Source organism: Boleophthalmus pectinirostris, unplaced genomic scaffold, assembly GCF_026225935.1.
Source record: "Boleophthalmus pectinirostris isolate CB_2022bp ecotype Guang Dong unplaced genomic scaffold, ASM2622593v1 HiC_scaffold_7, whole genome shotgun sequence".
Lineage (NCBI taxonomy): Eukaryota > Metazoa > Chordata > Actinopteri > Gobiiformes > Gobiidae > Boleophthalmus > Boleophthalmus pectinirostris.
The window spans coordinates 19,760,856-19,780,321 of NW_026571473.1; the positions used below are offsets into that span (position 1 = coordinate 19,760,856).

A 19,466-nucleotide genomic window follows, 5' to 3' on the forward strand; every position below is an offset into this window, starting at 1 on the left:
ATGCACCGGTGTATTGCAGCCTGAGGCCTTGACTTGTCTGCAAAACAGGACAGCAGCTGTGAGAGACTGGATGGGAGTGAAAGCCTTCAATTAAATCCACTGAACACATGATTTGTTATTGATTAAACTGGTACAATGTAGCACAGACAGTTGACTGCATTGTGCATTGAATTTGATAACTTTATATTTGGACTATTAGACTATTCAACTTCAAACTCCCCAAGCACAATATTAAGTATAAAGTATGTTGCCTCATAAATACATTCTGAATAAGCTTACCTAAGCATAAGAAAGTTGATGGTTTGATCATGGTTACTACTTGTGTCCTTGGGCCTATCTTGCCTATGTACAAATGTGCTGATAAGATGTGTGATTGGTGGTGATTGAAGGGGCTTAATGGGAATGAAAGGGGACTGATAAGAGATTTTGCTTGTGTGAAATTAGGATAGATTAATAATTAGAAAAATACAATGTTTCGCATCCTGCAGTGCAGAGAGAGACTCATGAGGACACCTTCTGAAGTTCCATTGTCCGTGCCACCTTTCCCTGGTCCCTCTCTCCTCTGCTTTATCTCAGACTCCCAGAGCAGAAGTATGGCAAACATATCCTTCCATAGTTTTGTATCCAACAAGGACACAATATTCCTATTTTGGTAGTGTGTTTTCCAGGTCATAGCGATGTGGATGTGGATGTGGGAGGATCAAATCAAGGGGCTTGGTCCATTTAAGACAAACCATTGAGGAAGACTGACCACAAAAGAGCACGATTACATTCACCACGATGGCCTACTATGCTGTGTTGATACTGGGGTGGACCAGTGTGTGCGCATCTCTCCAAGTATCTCACCATGATGGCAATACTGAAGGTACGTGGTCTTTCAGTTCATTTATATAAAAACGTAATCAACTCTAACACATATTTTACATCTATAGTAAAAGAAGAAATCAAAGATACCACAAACATCCTATCTCCCAACTCTGCATCTTCAGTTACCCCTCAAAATGCACCATGCTTTGTGGGTGACATCTTTGCAACACTGCGTGAAAGTTTGGAGGAAAATTATGAACTAAGAAGTGACAGTTTGGCCCATTTTGCAGTCTGCACAAGTAATTCCTTTATGTTTATGCAGCTGACGAAGGACGCAAGCAATGAAGACTTGAGTGTACTGAATCCAACTGAAGGTAATGGTTTAGTATGCAACAACATATATGACAGCAGGTAAACAATTTGTCAACACTTCTGAATAAAATAAGAGGTTTGGTGTCAAATTATGACGGCTAGATCATTGGATTGAAAATGTGGTCATAGCAGTCCAAATGTTCGCTTAAATTTAAAGTTGATTTCATCTACATTTTTCCCCTTTAAGATTACGTTTTTTCTTTGAACTACGGTAGTCACAGTGTTCTACTTTCAGATCTGGTCTAGTCCTGTTATAGCTGATGGTACATGAAAGACCAAATATTTTCTCAGGTGGTTGACCTACTTGTTGAGTAAAATTTAAGAACCACTGGGCAAAACTCCTGCTTGTTTGTGGTGTTTTGAGCGCCTATTTGCTTGGGTCAATCAATATCAGAAGTGAAATTACTAAATCAATTAATACATGTTTAATGAGTCAGAATATATGTGGCACTGGTGTCATAATATCTTATGCTGCTTCTCTGTCTGTAGTGCTGCTGCGAGTGGAAGAAGACAAGAGAGAGCTCATTTTGACCTTTGGTCCTATACAACGTCCTCAACCAATACTGAACCCGATATTGCTTCTGCCCTTTGAAAGCATCTTCAAAATGTCAGAGATTAGTTTTACCAGTCCACATTTAAATCCAAACACACAGGTAGTTACAACAACCAAGAAATAATTACTTTTGCCATCTATATTCTATTTACTTTTTGTTTCTTTTTATGTTTCAGACTCCCTGCATCTCAGAAGAGTCTAAATACATACTCCTCACAGTAAAAGATGGGCATTTTCCACCAACATGGAACATTAAAATACAAAAAATCTCCACTGACACAAGTAAGATGAGATTTTTCTTTTCTTAAAAAATGTTATTTGTACATATACTTTTCTGCTATTTACAGAGCAAGATCTTTTGGACGGTGGAGACATAAGTAGCACAATCAGCATCTTCGCACTTCTTCTTTTCTCAGCTCAAAAAGGAACTGATACCAGGTTGGTCATTGCCTTTGTCCTCCAAGTCACAAGTTAAAGTTTTTTTTTGTCGTCATCAATGAAAAAAAAAACACAGTCAATCGATTTTATATTTTTGTAAACTAATAATTCTATTTCGATTCTCAATTCCCAAGGTTGCACTGGTACCCTTTAGACCTGTCACAATAACACATTTTGAAGTGCGATATATTTCTGAAGACGATATAGATAAATGAATACTGAAACTAATTTATTCCACAGATGCGATAATCCTAAAATAGAATTATCTCCCAAAACTATTCTAAATGTATAATATAGTTAAAAACAGAAACTGACATAAAAAACAGGTGAATCAAACACTTAAGTAGTTAGTTTGTATTTGTAATGAGTCAAAGAAGTTTTTTATTCAACCCTCTATTATTCAAATCTAATCATAAAACAGGAAAAATAACAAAAACAGCAAAGAATTTCCTCACTAATGCAAAGAAAAAGTAGTAAAGACTATTTACTGACTACTCTTGGTCTGGAGCATTTCAAAACATTTAAACTTTTATTCATATGAAGCAGTTTTGTAGTTATTTGAAGGATAAGATAAAATAGCTGGATCTCATGTTTAATATGTTTTAACAAAATAAGTGCTATTCTCCATACCTACACTGAATCAGAACTGAGAAAGCTGGATCGGTGCATCCCTATTTCCAGTGATTCTTTTAATTTCTTTTTTCAGACCTCCAAATAACAATGATTTGTCCCACAACTCATTCCTCTGTGAGCTGAGACATTTCCTGGTGCAATCTTCTCCCCAAGATCATGATGCCCCACTTCTGAACCTGGAGCTGCTGCAGTCCTTGCCCTCTCAGCCTATTGGCCTGTCCACCAGTGAGTCTCTCCTGGCGGACCTCATCAACTCATCTTCCCCCACCATTCTGTCCTTCAACCAGGGCTCCATGCTCCATGCACACCACGAGGAGTTAGCCTTATCCCCCGCCCTGCTGGAAGAGCTCAGGCAGAGGCTGGAGCAAACACTGGGAGATGTGATGGAGGTGATGAAGGACAAGGAGGACAGCAGAGCAAGAGGAAGACTGGAGAGACTCAAGCAGCTCTCTGGATTTCCATTCGCCGATCATGTAGAAGGTGATGTATCCACTTTAAAATGTTTACATTTCAAAATTGCTACAAAACTGAAATTCAATTGGTTTAATTTTACACTATGGCCAAGTCCACAGCATCACAGAAACAGCTCAGAGGCTGTATTACCAAGGGGTTTCCCTGTGTTCAAAGACATACATCTATGGGGTCAATAGGTTACACCAATTGACTGTAATGAATAAATGTGATATCTGCTTTTGTCTATTGCTAATTACTGTCTCTAGGATGTACTTGGTTTAAGGTCCATTGTTGTTGGGGTTAAGTTGGCAACCCCTGACAGTGTTGACTATAGAATGAAATCATCACAACAATGTAAGCTTAAACCAGTGGTTCCCAAACTTTTTCTCTCAACAACCTCATATTTTACCAGTGGATCTTTTTCCTACATAAAGCTACTGTTTTATAACTAAAAATACAATTATTTACTGGTTAATAAAGATGCTACAAAACAGTTTATCATTCCCTGGGGACCCCTTAAGAATCTAGGGGTAATGGCTTAGTATGTGTCAGACTTAAAATATGAATGATGTGTTCCTCTACAGGTAAGCTTCAGTACCGTGCATTTCTGCTCTTCAAGGCCTTGCAGATGGCGAGACGTGCTTTCAATCCACCCAGAGGGCAGCGGTCCACCCGAGCAAATCCAGCCACCCACTCAGTCTGTGGGCTGAAGAGTCTCACTGTGTCCCTGGAGCGGTACCTCATTGGTCCCAGCACTGCCACTATAAACAACTGCCAGGGCTCATGCGCCTTCCCCATGAGCCGGACCAACAACCACGCCGTGCTGCTCAACTCCCACATTGAGAGCGGGAACACCAACGAGCGGGCACCCTGCTGCGTCCCTGTGGCCTACGACAAAATGGAGGTTGTGGACCTGGGGGAATTGGGGACTTCCCTCAAAATTGAACCAGACATGGTGGCTACAGATTGTGAATGCCGCTAAGTGAACTTACTGAACATTATTTTTGTCATTTTTGTCTATGTCTTACAAAGTACATAACCTTAATGATTAGCAAAAGTATTGTGTCAAGGCATTTTGTTTATTATAACAGAGCACAGGAAATCTTATAATTATAGACTACTCACAGTGGTTAGTTTTTGCATGACAATAAAGTACAGTAGTCCTGTATACAAGAAGTTATGTTTTAACTATGCCTACATAATATAAATGCATTTTAAACTAAATGTTTACTTAATGTTATATCTGTAATTTTCACTGGTTCATAAACATTTGGCACACATACGTCAGAACTTACAGATCAGTATATTCCATGAATCAAGGTTTAGCTTTGGGTTTCAGGATTGCTTTGTTGCCAATAGGCTTTTTTCGTCTTCTTATGGCACCCAGTTCTTCAGTTCCCCACCACGATTTTAGACTGTCCCACACAGAGAACTGAAACCACACACCAAATGATTTCTCTGTGCATGTTGTGTGAGATTAGCATATTATACCTGTATAATAGAGCACTTATGGTGCTTTACATATTAAAAATAATGTAATAATATATATTTTTTAAATGGTCTACCTGCAGTATTGATCCATCCTGCACACTTCCTATGAAAGACATTATGCCTGTCTCCTCGACAACATAATCCACAGCTTCTGTGAAAAAGTAATAACAGAAACCTTTGTAAACTCAATAATAAGAATATGATACAGTATATTCTTCAAATAATTTTGTAGTAAATAGATGTGATTGTGTAGAAGTTATTACCATGCAATTCGCTGACCCCTGAGCTCACGAGCAACACAACCAGTGCTAGAACTAAGCAGCGGTTCATAGTGAATCCTTTCCAGGGATTTTGGACCTCACTTAAGTCTGTGATTGACAGAATACGCTCATAGGACACTGTAAAGATAGAACAACAGGTCAACTCTCAGATTTGTAGTGATAATTCAAAAAAATCCATAGGCTATGTCTTACTTGTAGTATATCCAATGTTCCCTTTCCTTTGTACAGTCCTGTAAAATTGAGATTTATGGAAAAGTTTAGAAATGTCGAAGGTCTGTGTAAGGTGCAACCAACTGCATGCAGACTCTCAAATGTATGTCACGGTCATGAATAACCGTGTGACTAAAATAGACCATGTTCCTGAAACATGCTACACACTCTTTGCACTAGTCTCCCACTAAACACAGAAGGCACAAGTCACTTACTTACCTGATGTGAAATGTTTTCGATATACTGGATGTGCCTCTCTCGCTGCCTTTCACTGCCACTGGAGAAGGTGTTATAGGCCAAAGACCATGCAGTAGGCTTTAGGTCTGGTGACTGACAGGAACAGATGCAGGGTTACTGTATCCAAGAAGTGCTGCCTGGAGCCCATAACATGATACCAACATGGCTACTTGTTTTGATGTGGTATTTGACATCAAAATAATAAACAATACTACAATACTAGATTACACACTACAAATGAATTACTAATGGGCTGTGTATATGACTCTTTATCAATCACTGTTATTACATGTTCCAGTTTAATTTATTAGTTTATTATATATTGAATATTTGAGTTGCAGGTTTTGTCACTAAAAACCCATTCAAAATACAGACTTGCTGCAGGTGATCTTTAATGGACATCATTATAAGTTCAAGACAGTCAAACTACGGATCAGTCATTAACCCGTGCATACCCAGTAAGTTCACCAAGGTCATGTGTAGTTATAACTGGCAGAATTGGATAATAGCCCTGATCTATAATCCTCATCTGATCAGACCAGATTAAGTGCGTCATGTCCCCCAGCAGAGGCACGTCAGAGGGCCCGTGAGCAGGACACTCCCCTGTGTCAAATACTGCAGCCTGCCCCCGCTCTGCCCCAACACACGGCGACGAGGAGAGCACCGAGCGAGCATCTGCTACGGACGCTGGCCGGATGGTTAAATCCAACCTTCAGACGATTTTGAATAGTCATTGTTTTGTTAGAGAAAAAGAGAGAAATTTAACCGAGATGCCTGTTATCGAGCAGACAAGTAATAAAACAGAAAGTGAAAGGTATGTTATTGCTTTGGTGAAGATTAGCAATAGCCACGTTAGCATGCTAAACTATGTTGCGGCCTAGCCTCAATCCAGCAGCTATTTCCTGAAGCGTCTGACTTCGATGATCTTGTTTACATAACAAGCGTCACTTTCTAATTAACGTAATGTTAACATTACACTTTTGCTCACCACATCTCTATTAAACACAGTGATATCGTTATTATATAAATTACAGAAGACAAATGTTAGCTAACCAAGGGGGGAGATTACATAATGTTTACCGATGTCTCTAGCTGAATCGCTGATATTGCTGTGTCTCGTACTGTACTTTCTGTCTCCAACAATAGAGCCAGTAATATATTTTAAAATGGATCACCCAAAATGTGACCATTTACTGAGATGACAATTAATGAGACCCTTTGATTAACACGAGTCATTTCTGTGATCAAGTGTTTAGCTCACGGTTAGCGGAGTCTTTAGGACAATGACGCACGTTGACTACAATGTATTTATAGCAATGTACACTTACTAATCAAACACATTTAATGTGTCTTTCACGAATGATTTTATAATCGCTTAAAAATGACCATAGGGGAGAAATAGTTTAGCTAGATTTGTTTTCCCCTGATTCGGTTTCCCCTGATTAAGGCGTCATCGGGCCTTGAAACTTTATAGCAAAGGCTTTAACTATTAAAGCCTTTCTCATGGCCGTGTCTTCTCGCGTACAAAGCGACCTTTGGCTCAAATTCAACAAACAAGTCTTTTGTCTGTTTGTGTTGTTCCCTTTTTATCTTACAACACTACTGACATTGTTGAGATCGTTTATGTTTTTAATAGATTGAAATAGCCAACGTGACTCCCACAAAAGCGTTGTTCTTTTTAAATACTGGTGTTTTGACAGCATTTTATGCAGGTTGTTTATCTTGTCATATAGCTACTGTTCAGTGCACTCATAGGAAATTTCCACTCCTCTGTGAAGGGGGAGGCATGGGTAGTTTTGAGACATGTGTTAACATATTGTACCCTAGAGGGCTTTTTGACAGGCCAGAAATGCCTCTTTTACCATTTGTGGACCAACCTTCATTCTAAATGTTTTTTGTTAAACCGACTACATATCAAAACGTCTTGCTTTTTTATAGTCTCCTATTGTTATTTCGTCCTCTAGAGGTTCTATGGTTGTTTTTATAAGATATTTATTCATGGTAGGCTAGTCTTACGCAACTCAAGACTCATCGCTCATGTGAGCAGCACAGCAGATGTTTTATTAACCGAGGCAACCTGAGTGAGTCTTCATTGTGTGTGCTGCTAGTCACTATTCCCAAGGTACTTTTGGTTAAAGAATACAGTATAGGTATCCATTCTCTTTGAAGTGAAAATGCTATAGCAGCATGTAGGTTTCATTGCATTAACATTAGTGTGACTCTAAAGATCTTAAGAAAAGATGTACCCTATGTGTTTTCAGCACATATGTTCTGCATATAACAGACCAGTGGTACTTGCGTAAGTGCAAGTGTGTGCTCTATGGCTCCTAATGGGTTTTGTTCCCTGTAGGCGCTCTAAGAATTGGCTTAAATTGAACACTGAAAATGTATGCAGCATTGCACACTGACATTTGCAGAACAAACTGGATCTTTCCCAGTGCACTGTTTATCCTAATAAACAAATAGTGAGGAGTAGGCTAATGGTCATACAAGTTTGCTTACTTTAGCAGCTTAGGTCATGTAACATGCGTAAACTCAAATATCAGAACTTTGTTTGAGCTAGTTTACAGTCAGTAGTAAAAGGAATTTCTTAAATATATTTTAGTTTTGATCAGTCCAAGCAAGTGCCCCATTTAAAACCTTTTAATATTTAACATCTAGCTAACATTCAGTGAACTTCTTTGGGCAATTATTTTGCTGCCTTGTCATCTGAATCACACTAGGGTTTAATCTTTAGCTAGGCTGGTGCCAAATGTTACATTGTTGTTATCAGAAGTCATGTTGATGTGTCTTATATTTTAAAAGCCTTCTTTTGTGTGTGCTTCTACAGTATCTCCAACCCCCGGAGGTGCTCTCGCTGTTGCAGTAACCCGTGTCCAGGGCCTCTGTGGTGCTCCTGATGCCCCTCTCCCACCCCTGAAGATCCCAGGTGGGCGAGGGAATGACCAGCGGGATCACAATCTTTCAGCTAAGCTATTCTACTCTGTAAGTTGCATGTATTTTGTGTTACTTTGTTCACAAAATTCAGTGGTTGCTGAACATATGTAATTGTATGTATGTAATTTTCCACATAATCGAGAAGAGGAAATGTGTTAGTAGCCACCCATTAAATGTTGAAAGTTACACAATTTTTTAGACATGTGACATTGTGAAATAAAAGCATGCATCCCTTAATCATGTAAATTTGAGTTAAAGCTTTGTTTTCTTTTATTTAGATTTGTACATGGGTTTTGACAACAACAACAAAAAACAGACACAAAAAAGTGTCAACTTACCCACTCTCTTTTCCAGATCTTAGAGTTATCACTAGACTGCCTGAAGATTTTTCCTTTTGTTAAATTTATTGCCAACCTTTTTCAGTGTGATGCATGAGATTGTTCAGGCCTGACTATACCTTATGTGAATCAGACTTTTTATGACCTGAACCTGATATTTTTACTTTTATTTTACAGCGTCACATGTTCAGATGTGTGGTTTCCTGTTTGCAGCAGCTGCACAGTTGTGTTCATTGTGACATTGCTTGATGCAGTTTTTGTTGTACAAATTTCTTTAACATTTTTTTTTACATGTTTAAGATCATAATTTTGTCTTTCCTAGGATGCTCAATTGCTAGTTCTTGAAGAGCCCCCTCCTGCTAATAGCAGAGTGCGCTTTTTGCTTTTTGAGCCTAAACGCTCAGAAGGCAAGCACAGCGTGTGGAGGGCAGCGCTGAAGGGAGGGAACCTCTACGTCGAAATCCCTCCTGGAGCATTGCCCGAGGGCAGCAAAGACGGGTCAGTCTCAATGTTCAAAGCATTTAATGTGGCGTTTTAACTGAATATTTGACAACGAAATTTCCAACAGTGTTGTGTATTGTCACTTAAAAGATATTTGCGGTTTGTTTTCTCAGATTTGCTCTTCTGCTGGAATTTGCTGAAGTGCAACTACAAGCCGACCACGTGTTCATCTGCTTTCACAAGAATCGCGATGACCGAGGTTGGATTTGACAATTTGTTCATCAACGAATACTCACATTTGTAATCATTGTCCATTTGTTACAGTAATGTATACTAATAATTACTGTTTGTCTATCTCTGCAGCATCTCTTTTGCGAACATTCAGTTTCCTGGGCTTTGAGATTGTGAGACCGGGCCATTCCCTCGTCCCCTCCCGCCCTGACGCTTTCTTCATGGCTTACAGCATTGAGCGAGATTCCTCATCTGATGACGATTAAAACCTGCGCAATTTGTGTTTCTTCTTCTGTATCCATAGCTGTGCATCTGTTTAATTTTGAGCATAATCTTAAGTTTAGTGCGGTTGAGGTTTCCAGGTTTTCTTGTGTGTACCTATTAACCTGCCTTTGTGCTGGTTTTTAAAGATCTTTGCACTAGGGTAAGATGTTAATATACCAAGAGTGTCAAAGCAAGGTCTCTTAAAATTTCTTGGCAATGCTTCCTCACCACTGTCTCACTTTCCTCAGTTCATAATGCCGTTTATATACCTTCCCCCAAACACTCCACCATCATCTCTGTAATGTAAGATCTATGGTTAATATCTGCTTCATTTACTTACCACACAAATGGATGTCTTACAGTAGGTTACCTTTGATTTGCTTGTTTATATCAAACTTATCTTTTTTAAATGTGTGCATGATTTACATTTATTTTGATTCACTTGATAGAAATGTGCATGTTGTAACTGTACCTATTAAAAGTGCTCCCCTAAGTCACCTTCTCCAGTATTTTGTTCTCTTTAGCTAATTAGGTTGTAGTGTTCTGAGCACTGGTCTTGTACTTGGCTGTTGGATAACTCTGTGGAGATTAAGAGCTCGTCCAGATTTAGTTAAGTAATAGTGTTAACTGCTCTTTATTTCAATGTGTACTATGTAAGGGCATGCCACCTGCAGATGGCATATTCACACCTAAAAAGTGCAACTTTAACTCTGAAATTGAATTTACTCTGTTACCAAGTGCAAGGTTATTGTGCCAATAGACTTCATTCCTTTGAGGTCCTATAAGTTTCTGACCATCTGAATCTGAGAACCAGGAATTGTACTTTTATTTTCTATGCATGTTTGAGTAATAATGCTTATTTTACTCTACCCCTCCAGAGCTTAAAACAAACACAGAGAAAGCTTTACAGGAGCTTTATTGAACATTATTCATTCTTCAGCACAGACAGAACACTTAATTGGCAAGGTTAAATGTGATTATTAGCTGAGGGGCTGGAGAAGAGATGAGTGACAGCCTCCATGCATATCATACATATTTGTTAGTACCAGTGACTAGAAAGAAACCACCAATGGGGGCTATGTTGATGACGATCTTTTTGTACTTTACCTTGAGTGGGGTATGTCACTGACTAGCTCAGTGGTCAATTTACAACATGGAGATAACCATTAGTGTTAAGCAGTTTATTTGTGACTTAAGAACAGCTATAATACACTAGTACTGTGTCTTTTTTTCAGTATTCAACAATAAATAACAACTGATCATATTTACTGCTCTAAAGCGCAGACAGACTTTTCTACATCAGCTACCTCTGTGGCCATAGATGCCTTGGGGCTAAATGATAGACATGTGTTATTTTGGGCCAAAGGCCTCTTTATAAGTCACACACATTCACAAAGACAAGGTAGCTGAAGTGTCTTGTCCACGACACTGTGACAGTACAGGGCTTTCACCCATGTACTCAAAACTGCCAACTTTCGGGTACATGGGTGAGTGCCTCTGCTGAATAGGCCTCTGCCTTGATTGGGTCCAACTTAATCACTGGAATAACAACAATGGCTTATTCACAATACAGACAGGAACTAGATAGAAGGCGTTAATTCGAGCCGAGCTGTTTCATTTACCACAGTCTGCGGTTCAGCGAATGCTACATACTGCAGACACAGGATGTCCTCCCATTCTAGAGCTGTCTGATCCACGCCTTTCTCTGCCAACTTCATCACTAACAGTGCTCTCTTCACTGCCAGCCAGCTGTGCGCTGTGGACATCCCAATATGTTTTATCAATGGGGCCACAGGGCCCCAGAGAACCACCTGTAACAGACCTGTCATGTCATCTATATTAAGACCACTGCTGTTGTCTTTAAGCTGAGAAGCAAGGTATATCAGAGCATTCCTGTATGTGGACATATACAGTGCAGCCAGGCCCTTGTGTACATTCAGACAATATTTAATTAAATCTCCAATATTGGCTTTGACTGGGACAAGTGACTGGGAGGCAGGAGACCCAGACATCTGAGAGGAAATTACCACACGGGGGCAACCTTGAGTCTCCCATAAAATTTGTATGTAGCCCCTTTGGCCTGTCTCAGTAAGATTGTAAATAGCTGTTTTTGCATGTGATAACTCAGATTTTGTCTTATTTATGTCTGGCCACACCAATAAGATATCTTGTGGTATTAGCCCGGGGGAACAAATGTCATTTTTGTATACATGTTGTGTACCTTGTAGAATTTGCAGTAACAAAAAGCATACACGTTTGTCATACAATACACAGTCCATATTCTGCATAGACTGGCTCTCCTGAACAAAGTCCTCCAGCGTAGCCACAGGGAGGTCTCGCTCTATGGCCACACAATGACCTTTCCATAGCAGATGCTGAACCGTTGACAAAAGCCTCCTCCCTGAGTAATTGGCATAATCATTGCTGCCCCCACATGACGATGTTGCAGCAGTACAGCCATGGACGGAAGATGAATTAACAAATTCTGTTTTAATGCAGGAATCCATCATATTGCTGGTTGCCTGGAAGTGGGCCACAACATGTTTCACGTTAACATGCGCAGGCTGCGGTTTGGTGTAGGTAGAAGCAGACAGCTCTGTTTGCGTGCTTATCTGAAAAAACAAACGACAACAGCAGAAAACCACCACATTAACGAGATCTGAAAGATACATTTTGTGCTTAGAACTTCTATCACCTAATGAAAAGAGGAAGCAACTACCACCACGATGCTACAGATAAGCAGCAGTGTGCATGTCCTTTTGTTCTCACAGCTGAATAAATGGTTGGTTCATTAAACACAAATGTTGTAGTTTGTATCTAACACCAACAAAAATAGAAAAAAAAAATTTCTACAATGTATGCTTCAAAATCTGTTCTCATTTAACCATTAGAGATCAAATGTGTACAAACAGGACTGCAAGCTTACCCTCAGGCCAAGTGTCCTCCCTGGGAACTTGGGGCTGTGCACAGAGTAGTACATTTTTCCTGCAATTATCTTTGGCTCACTGCCTGCATCCAACAAGAAGTCCTGTGGCTGATATGAAGTGACTGGTTTCTCTGATAGCTCTTCTTTTAATAGCATGTTAGCCTCCATTTTTTTGGCCATATCTCTAAGAAATAGCAGGTGGCGATGCTGTACAGTTTTGGATACTGCATCCTGGTCTTCGAAACTCACAAAGAAGTTGACCAAATGTTCATCTGAGGTGTTAAAGGACAGCTGGGACAGGGGCAGTAGGGGAGCAGTGCTGCTCTTGTTGGCTACTCTGAACCCTGAAGGCTCTTTACTGAAGAGTGTGTCTCGCACAGGAGTGAGCATGTACAAGGGATTGTCAAAATTGTGAGAATGCATTTGAAGAGGAGGGCCAGAGGACAGGGTTGATAATGGAGGAACATGGTCGGCCGGCAGGGAAAGGGTCCGTGCTAATCTTTTCTTTGGAACAGGTGGAGGGGTGCCATCTGACAGGAACCTCATGTGGTGTTTTACAGACTCTATGGAATCAAAGAGAGGAAAAATATTACCATGACAGAGAAAAAAACAATACAGCTAAAAACTATACTAAACCACTAATAAAACAAAACGTAATTTAAACAAATGATGCAAGACTCAATAAGTTCAATTTAACTTCTTGATGACCATTTGAAAACAATATGACATGTTGAGAATAAACACATACAAGCCAGTTGCAGATGCAGAACTATACACTTTTAGGTATTCATCACATGAGATTGTGTTTTTTATGACAATTATATATATTTATAGATTTAGTGGTTGATAATTTAGTGGGAGATTTGGCTACAGTTGACAATGTAAGGAACTATAGCTTTCGATTTTTGAAAGAAAATTAGCTGCTTCCCCTCTTTACTTCTTAGGAAGTAAAGCAGTTTAAGAGCAGCAGATAGTGACTTTAATTATGTTAAAACCAGATGGTAACAACTATTATTAAATGAAACCATATACCCAAGTCTTGATGTATGGGGCATGAGGCTGCATGACAATCAGTGGATGCAAAGACATCATTAAGTGTGTAGTTGGGCGACTGGAGTCCAGGGCTGAACAGGGCACTGTCAGAACTCACACTTGATCCTCTGTTTGACTGGCTTCTTTGCCTGTAAACAAAAGGAAAGAAAATAAAAATACAAAATGTGCACTGTGTAAATTAGAACAATCAATTAACAATGAACAATGAGCAGTGAGTGAGGGTACTGGTGAGTGACTATTGTCCTCTTAGGCACAGGTCCTATAATGCAATACTAAGGCTCTAGCTCCAGTACTGGAATATACATGAATATCTTCTTGTTTAACTACTACTGATTTCTCCAACTCCTCATTCCTTCAACTCATCCTGTATCCAATTTAGTAGAAAACAGCTTCTGCTAGTTCCTCTTAGAAGCATTATAACATTTTTCTTACCTGTTATGTTTGACTGGCAAAGCTGGAGGGTGACCCCCTGTTTGGTTTAAACAGCCTGACTCCATTAAAACACAGTGGAATACTAGACTGCTTGTTCACTTTAAGTCCTTGGCGCATGTGAAGCAACCAGGTGGCCTACTGTGCTCTTTCGCATGTACTTCCTGTATGCATGGTTACCATAACCCCTCCCTGTTTTTGTATCTTTTTGTGCATGCTGAATTTTCATAGAACCTAGAGTTCTTATCTTGTCTCTCAAGCTTTGTGATTCGCATTTGAGGTTGTAACCGGAAGTTTCTGCTCTGAGGGTTGAGCCATTTTGAGTTATAACCTCAATTTGGCATAATAGAAAAGAGCAGTTAGCAACCACAAAAACAGTGCACACAGTGCTGAGCAAATAGCTGAGTGATGCAATTTTGAGTCATAAAGTTTCTAAAATCAACCCGTATTAAAGGGAACTCCATGTATCTCCATTTATCAGTAATTCAAATAGAAACACAGCAGCTTCCATGGCCCTACTTGGTTATATGCCGGCTGGCTAAGGGAATAAAAGAGTGTAAGTGAGAATATAGTTTTTTGCATTTCCTCCACTTCCTACTGACTTGACTGTATTGAATCTATACACAGTTTGTGCTTCAGTTGAATCTGTGTACTTTTTTGTAATTTTCTGAAGTTCATCTCACTGAACACACAATTTTTGATATCCTCATCTTCAACATTTATTATTGTTTTTATTTAACTCCCACGTGTCCATCTGTGATCTCATTATCTTTGGGCAGCCAATATGTGTGTTGTTCAGTAGAGGGCTTTTACTTGAAGAGGCCCATCCATGACTCACTCCAATTATCCAAGTATAGGCTAAAAACTCAAGGGTCAGGGTCACAAAAAACAACCCCTACATTTAAAAACATGCCTTTTTGTGTGTTAAATTTATTATCAAAATGTTATAAAAATAGTATTTCCTATCAAGAATAAACAGATACAATTCATTTATTAGTGCATACTATTAATATTAGTGTGATTGGATGAAAACAACTCTTACAGTTGTTACATCACTGTCCGGTCTACTCAATTAATCTCCAGTCATAATGATATTCACTTATTACTATTAGTGAGTGGGAGGCAGCTATGAACAGGCACAATGGTTTGAGCATCATTACAAGAACCTCTTAAAATTCTGTGCTTCTCGTCGAGTGTCCATGTGCCATGATTCATTAACTTAAACACATAGGTGATATTATGTTGTAAAATGATGATCTCTTTTATAGTTTACTTGTGAATTACATCAACATATAACTGTTTTTAATGTAAGGGTAGGAGACCCCACTACACAACACAATGTATGTTTTATGATATATATTTTATTATTCTATAGAACACTGTAGCTTATTAAAAACAAATACTTGCATAAAGTGAATCATTTGAACTAAGATGAGCATTAACCAAAAACATTCGGACACCAGCAGCATTATAATTCCTGATAAAGTCTATCGGTTGCGGGTGGTGAGATGTTTTCTTATAATCTCACGGAAGCGGCTTTTAAACTTGCCATCTGTGTGAGCCGCAGTGACAAAGCAGGAAGCAGAGGAGGTACAGAGAGTCTGAACGTCTCCCTTTGCTAATCTTTCTTTAGACACAGCTGAATCTTTGGACAGTCTGTGCCTGAATGCAGACAGGGGGGATGGGTTGGTGGTAACATCTCCAGTCCTTCTTAGAGGAGCTTTGCTGTAGCTGCAGCTCTCCTCGTCCTTATTGCGTCGCAGACCAGCCTGACAGAGCAGGGCCTCTTCACTGGCCATCTGGGGGCTCTGGCTCAGGGTGATGAAGCCATAAGGTGTGGTGACTTTGGGCAGGTGTGGTAGGGAGAGTGCCGCCCTGCTCGCTGGATCCAGGCCCTGGTGGTCTCCTGTGTGAGCAGATGGGAGAGAACCATCCCTGTGCAGCAAAAACCTCCTCTGGTTCAAGGGGTCAGAAACGCTGCGCTCGGCCTTACGCTCAGACAGACTAAGGCCGGAAGAGGACAGACTGGAGCAGGCTGCTGATGCTGGTAGATCCTGTTCAGAGCTCCCATAGCCCTCACTCTCCTCCTCATCTCCTCTGGTGGTGTCCAAAGACCTGAGGCTGCTGATTATGGACAGATTGGGTATAGTGAACTGAGGGATGCTGTCAGGTGTCAAGATGTTTGGAAAGGAGTTCTCCAAGCTGGTCTGGGAGTCTGAGCCTAAAGAGCATCCAAACAGCTTATTGTTGTTGGCCCAGAGCAGCGCCCGGATCCCTGCACTGCTGTGTCTGCGAGCTGCAAAGAAATCCTCTGAAGGAACAGCCTTGGCCCGACTGCTGATTGCCCCAATGCTAAATGTCCTGGTCACTGTGTTCCTCTCCATCTCTGAGTCCATTTAGGCTGAGTCAGTGTTTGTTGTAGCAGAGTCGCATGGCATAAAGCTTTTATAGTGTTTGGGGAAAGTAAATTTGGTCTTTCCTGTGCATCACTACATACGCATTTATGACGAAAAGAAATTCCGGAAATTATCTCTAATTAGAGAGCTAGGCTAAGAGGGTCAATGATGGGCCTGTTTTTAGATCTATTCATATGGTAACCAGAGCAGCAAGAGCATCTCCAGGCCACAGAAAGCCTGTGCTGCTTTGTTTTGAAATGCATTGTTGAGAGACGTCACTCAAGAGTTCAGCATCTTGAGGGAGGCCTACTGTTATTTAGGAAAAATATATAGTTTAGAATTCTGATATTCTTGAATTCCTCTCAATTAAAATATGTATAAGAGTTATTAATTTAGCTATAAGCTGTATAAAAATATTTAGCTGTTGCCTATTTTCAAATCAGTTTTATCGACATGACTTTTAGCCCTGGCTACGTTGGTTTGCGATACATCTAATCTTTGTATAGCACATTTTACCAACAGTCCCCAAAGTGCTGCACAGAGTCGGCACAATATAAATACACACATTGAATAAAATATAGCATAAAAATCTTAATTGCTGTTTGATTGAATTAAATAAAAAACAAATCAAATGTTGTATTTGGCGCTATATAGTTACGTAGGTTAATTGGCCGCATCTGATTGGACAAGAGTCATTGCGCCAGGTGCGTTTCTCCGCGCTCTTTGGCTGCTCTGAGTATAGCTGGGGGTACTTTAGCCTCCCCAAACTTTCTATTGTAGTGTGACTGCTCATCCAATTCACAGCAATCCGGCTGGCTTCTCAGGCTTCAGTGTAAAAACATGACTACCGAGATCCGCAAAGACGCCAAGACGGACCCAGCCCAAAGTGACGAGGTAAACCACGGATCACTGTTAGTCAGCGCCACGTGTTGATGTGGTTGGCTAGGCTGCACGAGGTTAAAAGTGCCTATTGATCTTATCAATTGCTTTTAACTCCAAATAAACTTTTGGTTTATTTGTAGAAGAGAATCGTTAAAAGAGATGGAGTGCTTCGCTCCATGCTTCGCGGTCTTTTCTGGCCTTTCGGCATCGTGGTGTGTAACTACCTTATTGCAAAAGTCTTTAATATTTGCACTAAATTCTATAAATGCGTGGGTTCTATCTTTTTTAGGTGCGTGCTTACCGTGGGTTCTGGTGGGTGCTCGGGTACAGGCAACCCAAAGAGACAATTCTGGGTAATCCCCAGCAGGTCTCCAGTCCGGGCCGCCAGAGCCTCACGGGCCGCAAACGCCTGCACCGGGTGACCCGCGTGCTGCTGTCGGTCTTGCCCCGCTGGCTGCAGAGCGCCCTCGGATATCCTGTGTCGACCAGCATCGGCCGCTGCCTCTCGCCAGGTATCTTCATAATGACAACCCTCAGTCAGATCGGCGTGTGTCAAACTAAAAGGGAAAGTTTTTTTTTTAGGAAAGTGGGAATACCTTGCGCAAATGGTTAAAAAATGCGTTGCTCACAGATTGTTGGAAATGGTGAACTTACATTTGAATTACGGTTGGTGTAAACACTTCTGTGAAGGAAAATCCCCAGTTTTACGTTTTACTAAGGACACCACTGGGCAGCAGTGGCAACCATACTTCACATCATTCCTCTAATTTTTATTACATTTTTGTTAAATGACCTTCTGAAATGTTACAAGTGGCCAGCAATTTATTAGTATAAATACATTTTAAATTTTGCTTGTAATTTCTTTTGTCTGTATTCTATTTAAAATTTTTAGTTCTGGACCATTTTTAGTTCTGTGTGCACACTCAAGACTTTCCTTTGCTTTCAGAAGTGAGAGTTTCTCCTACAAAGCCCTGTGGCAAAGGCAGCAAGAGAAAGCAGGATGAGCTGGATGAAGATGATGATTTGGAGGAAGAGGAGCATCCAACCTGGGTGGAGGCCCTTAACCAGGAATGTGCCGATGATGAAGGCCCAGAACAAGACCCTGACTATGAGGTTGGAAATCTTGCATTAAAAATACTTTCCAAAATTTGCCTGTCCTTTCATGTGAAACCTGTTATCAAGCCTAAAATTCCCCTCAGCCCAGCACAGTAGAGACTGCCAGTGAAGAGTATTGCTCACACAACAACACAGAGGATGACATTGAAGCTGAAAAGGGTGTTGTTGTTATAAAAGATGTTAATACGGTAAAGACTGATGCCAATGCTCAACTGCATGTCTTGGATATCATCTAATGTTTTGTTTTATTAACAGGAACTGACTCCTGCTCAACTTGAAGGTTCAAATCCTGCTGTTTAAATGTTTTTGCTGTACATTGTCTGTTTTTTGTAAGTTATAGATTTGAAACTTAATAAATTTTCAATACCTACTTCCTCTTGTCTTTATCCACAAGATGGCAGCATATGCCATATTGATGAATGTTTGGGTAGTAGCTTTAGGCATTCCATTAGCTAGTTTCATTTTAGAGTATGACTTGTGTCTTGTAAATGTTTCTAAAAGTTTAGCATTGTAGTTCTAGACTCTTAAATGACACGCCGCTAGAACTTACTAGAGTCTACTATTGGCCTTTCTCAAGGATAAAGGATTTTCTCATTTCCTCTGCCTACAGGGGCAAGTGTAGGTGAGCTGCTAGCATGAAGTGCCAGACATGACACTGTCTAGTAGACTGACCCAGACACAGGTAAGGCTAATGTGCATTTAAAGTAGTCAGCTCATCAAGTTTGCTTTAAACTATCTTTTTTTTGTATTATTTGAAATCATAGCCAATCAGTATCAATAAAATTCTATATTTGTGTGCATATAGGACTAAAGCAGTATACCTCAGTATGGCCTCTGGGGGATCTGATGGCTGTCTGACTGAAGGGTAGACTGCAGCTTAGTCTAAGCAGCCACAGAGCGCGCCGACCTCTATCTTCACTGTTTGTAGTCAGCTGGAGACCGCTTTCAAACCCACAGCTTTGCCTTTGCCTTTCAACT

At 40.2% G+C, this 19,466-nt stretch overlaps 5 protein-coding genes and 1 long non-coding RNA gene across 9 annotated transcripts in view; 4 read left to right on the forward strand and 2 right to left on the reverse strand.

The window, feature by feature from the left end:
- Positions 1-311: 311 nt before the first annotated feature.
- Positions 312-4,238, forward strand: amh (anti-Mullerian hormone). Of its 2 annotated transcripts, XM_055164576.1 has the most exons (8): positions 312-865; positions 933-1,015; positions 1,130-1,181; positions 1,669-1,832; positions 1,909-2,014; positions 2,080-2,170; positions 2,877-3,283; positions 3,841-4,238. In XM_055164576.1, exons 1-8 carry the CDS (start codon positions 781-783, stop codon positions 4,236-4,238), a joined length of 1,386 nt encoding a protein of 461 aa, XP_055020551.1. In that variant the 5' UTR covers positions 312-780. The 2 variants fall into 2 exon arrangements, with proteins under 2 accessions (XP_055020551.1, XP_020795710.1); XM_020940051.2 differs by having other exon boundaries at positions 933-1,181.
- A 317-nt stretch (positions 4,239-4,555) lies between these two features.
- LOC129412017 (uncharacterized) lies at positions 4,556-5,576 on the reverse strand. Its single transcript, XR_008633540.1, has 5 exons — positions 5,458-5,576; positions 5,221-5,258; positions 5,011-5,145; positions 4,822-4,898; positions 4,556-4,688 (listed from the first exon to the last, which is right to left on the reverse strand). It is a non-coding gene; the product is annotated as an uncharacterized LOC129412017 (long non-coding RNA).
- A 520-nt stretch (positions 5,577-6,096) lies between these two features.
- On the forward strand, positions 6,097-10,179 carry oaz1a (ornithine decarboxylase antizyme 1a). The gene is given in 6 exon segments (XM_055164577.1): positions 6,097-6,289; positions 8,306-8,372; positions 8,374-8,460; positions 9,073-9,248; positions 9,365-9,450; positions 9,555-10,179. Coding segments are annotated over 6 exon segments (669 nt in total). The 5' UTR covers positions 6,097-6,170; the 3' UTR covers positions 9,689-10,179.
- A 406-nt stretch (positions 10,180-10,585) lies between these two features.
- peak3 (PEAK family member 3) lies at positions 10,586-14,333 on the reverse strand. Of its 2 annotated transcripts, none has more exons than XM_055164574.1 (4): positions 14,098-14,333; positions 13,645-13,793; positions 12,613-13,175; positions 10,586-12,298 (listed from the first exon to the last, which is right to left on the reverse strand). In XM_055164574.1, exons 1-4 carry the CDS (start codon positions 14,160-14,162, stop codon positions 11,267-11,269), a joined length of 1,809 nt encoding a protein of 602 aa, XP_055020549.1. In that variant the 5' UTR covers positions 14,163-14,333; the 3' UTR covers positions 10,586-11,266. The 2 variants fall into 2 exon arrangements, with proteins under 2 accessions (XP_055020549.1, XP_055020550.1); XM_055164575.1 differs by lacking the exon at positions 10,586-12,298 and adding an exon at positions 12,335-12,503.
- Positions 14,334-17,128: 2,795 nt separating this feature from the next.
- Positions 17,129-18,858, forward strand: org (oogenesis-related gene). Of its 2 annotated transcripts, XM_020940054.2 has the most exons (6): positions 17,172-17,384; positions 17,513-17,584; positions 17,662-17,884; positions 18,319-18,485; positions 18,572-18,676; positions 18,744-18,858. In XM_020940054.2, exons 1-6 carry the CDS (start codon positions 17,331-17,333, stop codon positions 18,786-18,788), a joined length of 666 nt encoding a protein of 221 aa, XP_020795713.2. In that variant the 5' UTR covers positions 17,172-17,330; the 3' UTR covers positions 18,789-18,858. The 2 variants fall into 2 exon arrangements, with proteins under 2 accessions (XP_055020904.1, XP_020795713.2); XM_055164929.1 differs by lacking the exon at positions 17,513-17,584 and having other exon boundaries at positions 17,129-17,384.
- Positions 18,859-19,107: 249 nt separating this feature from the next.
- lingo3a (leucine rich repeat and Ig domain containing 3a) overlaps positions 19,108-19,466 on the forward strand; it is a 55,756-nt gene continuing 55,397 nt past the window's right edge. Inside the window, exon 1 of the mRNA XM_055165144.1 lies at positions 19,108-19,170. The gene's annotated coding sequence lies outside the window, so the exon portion shown is untranslated. The remainder of the gene's footprint in view (positions 19,171-19,466) is intronic.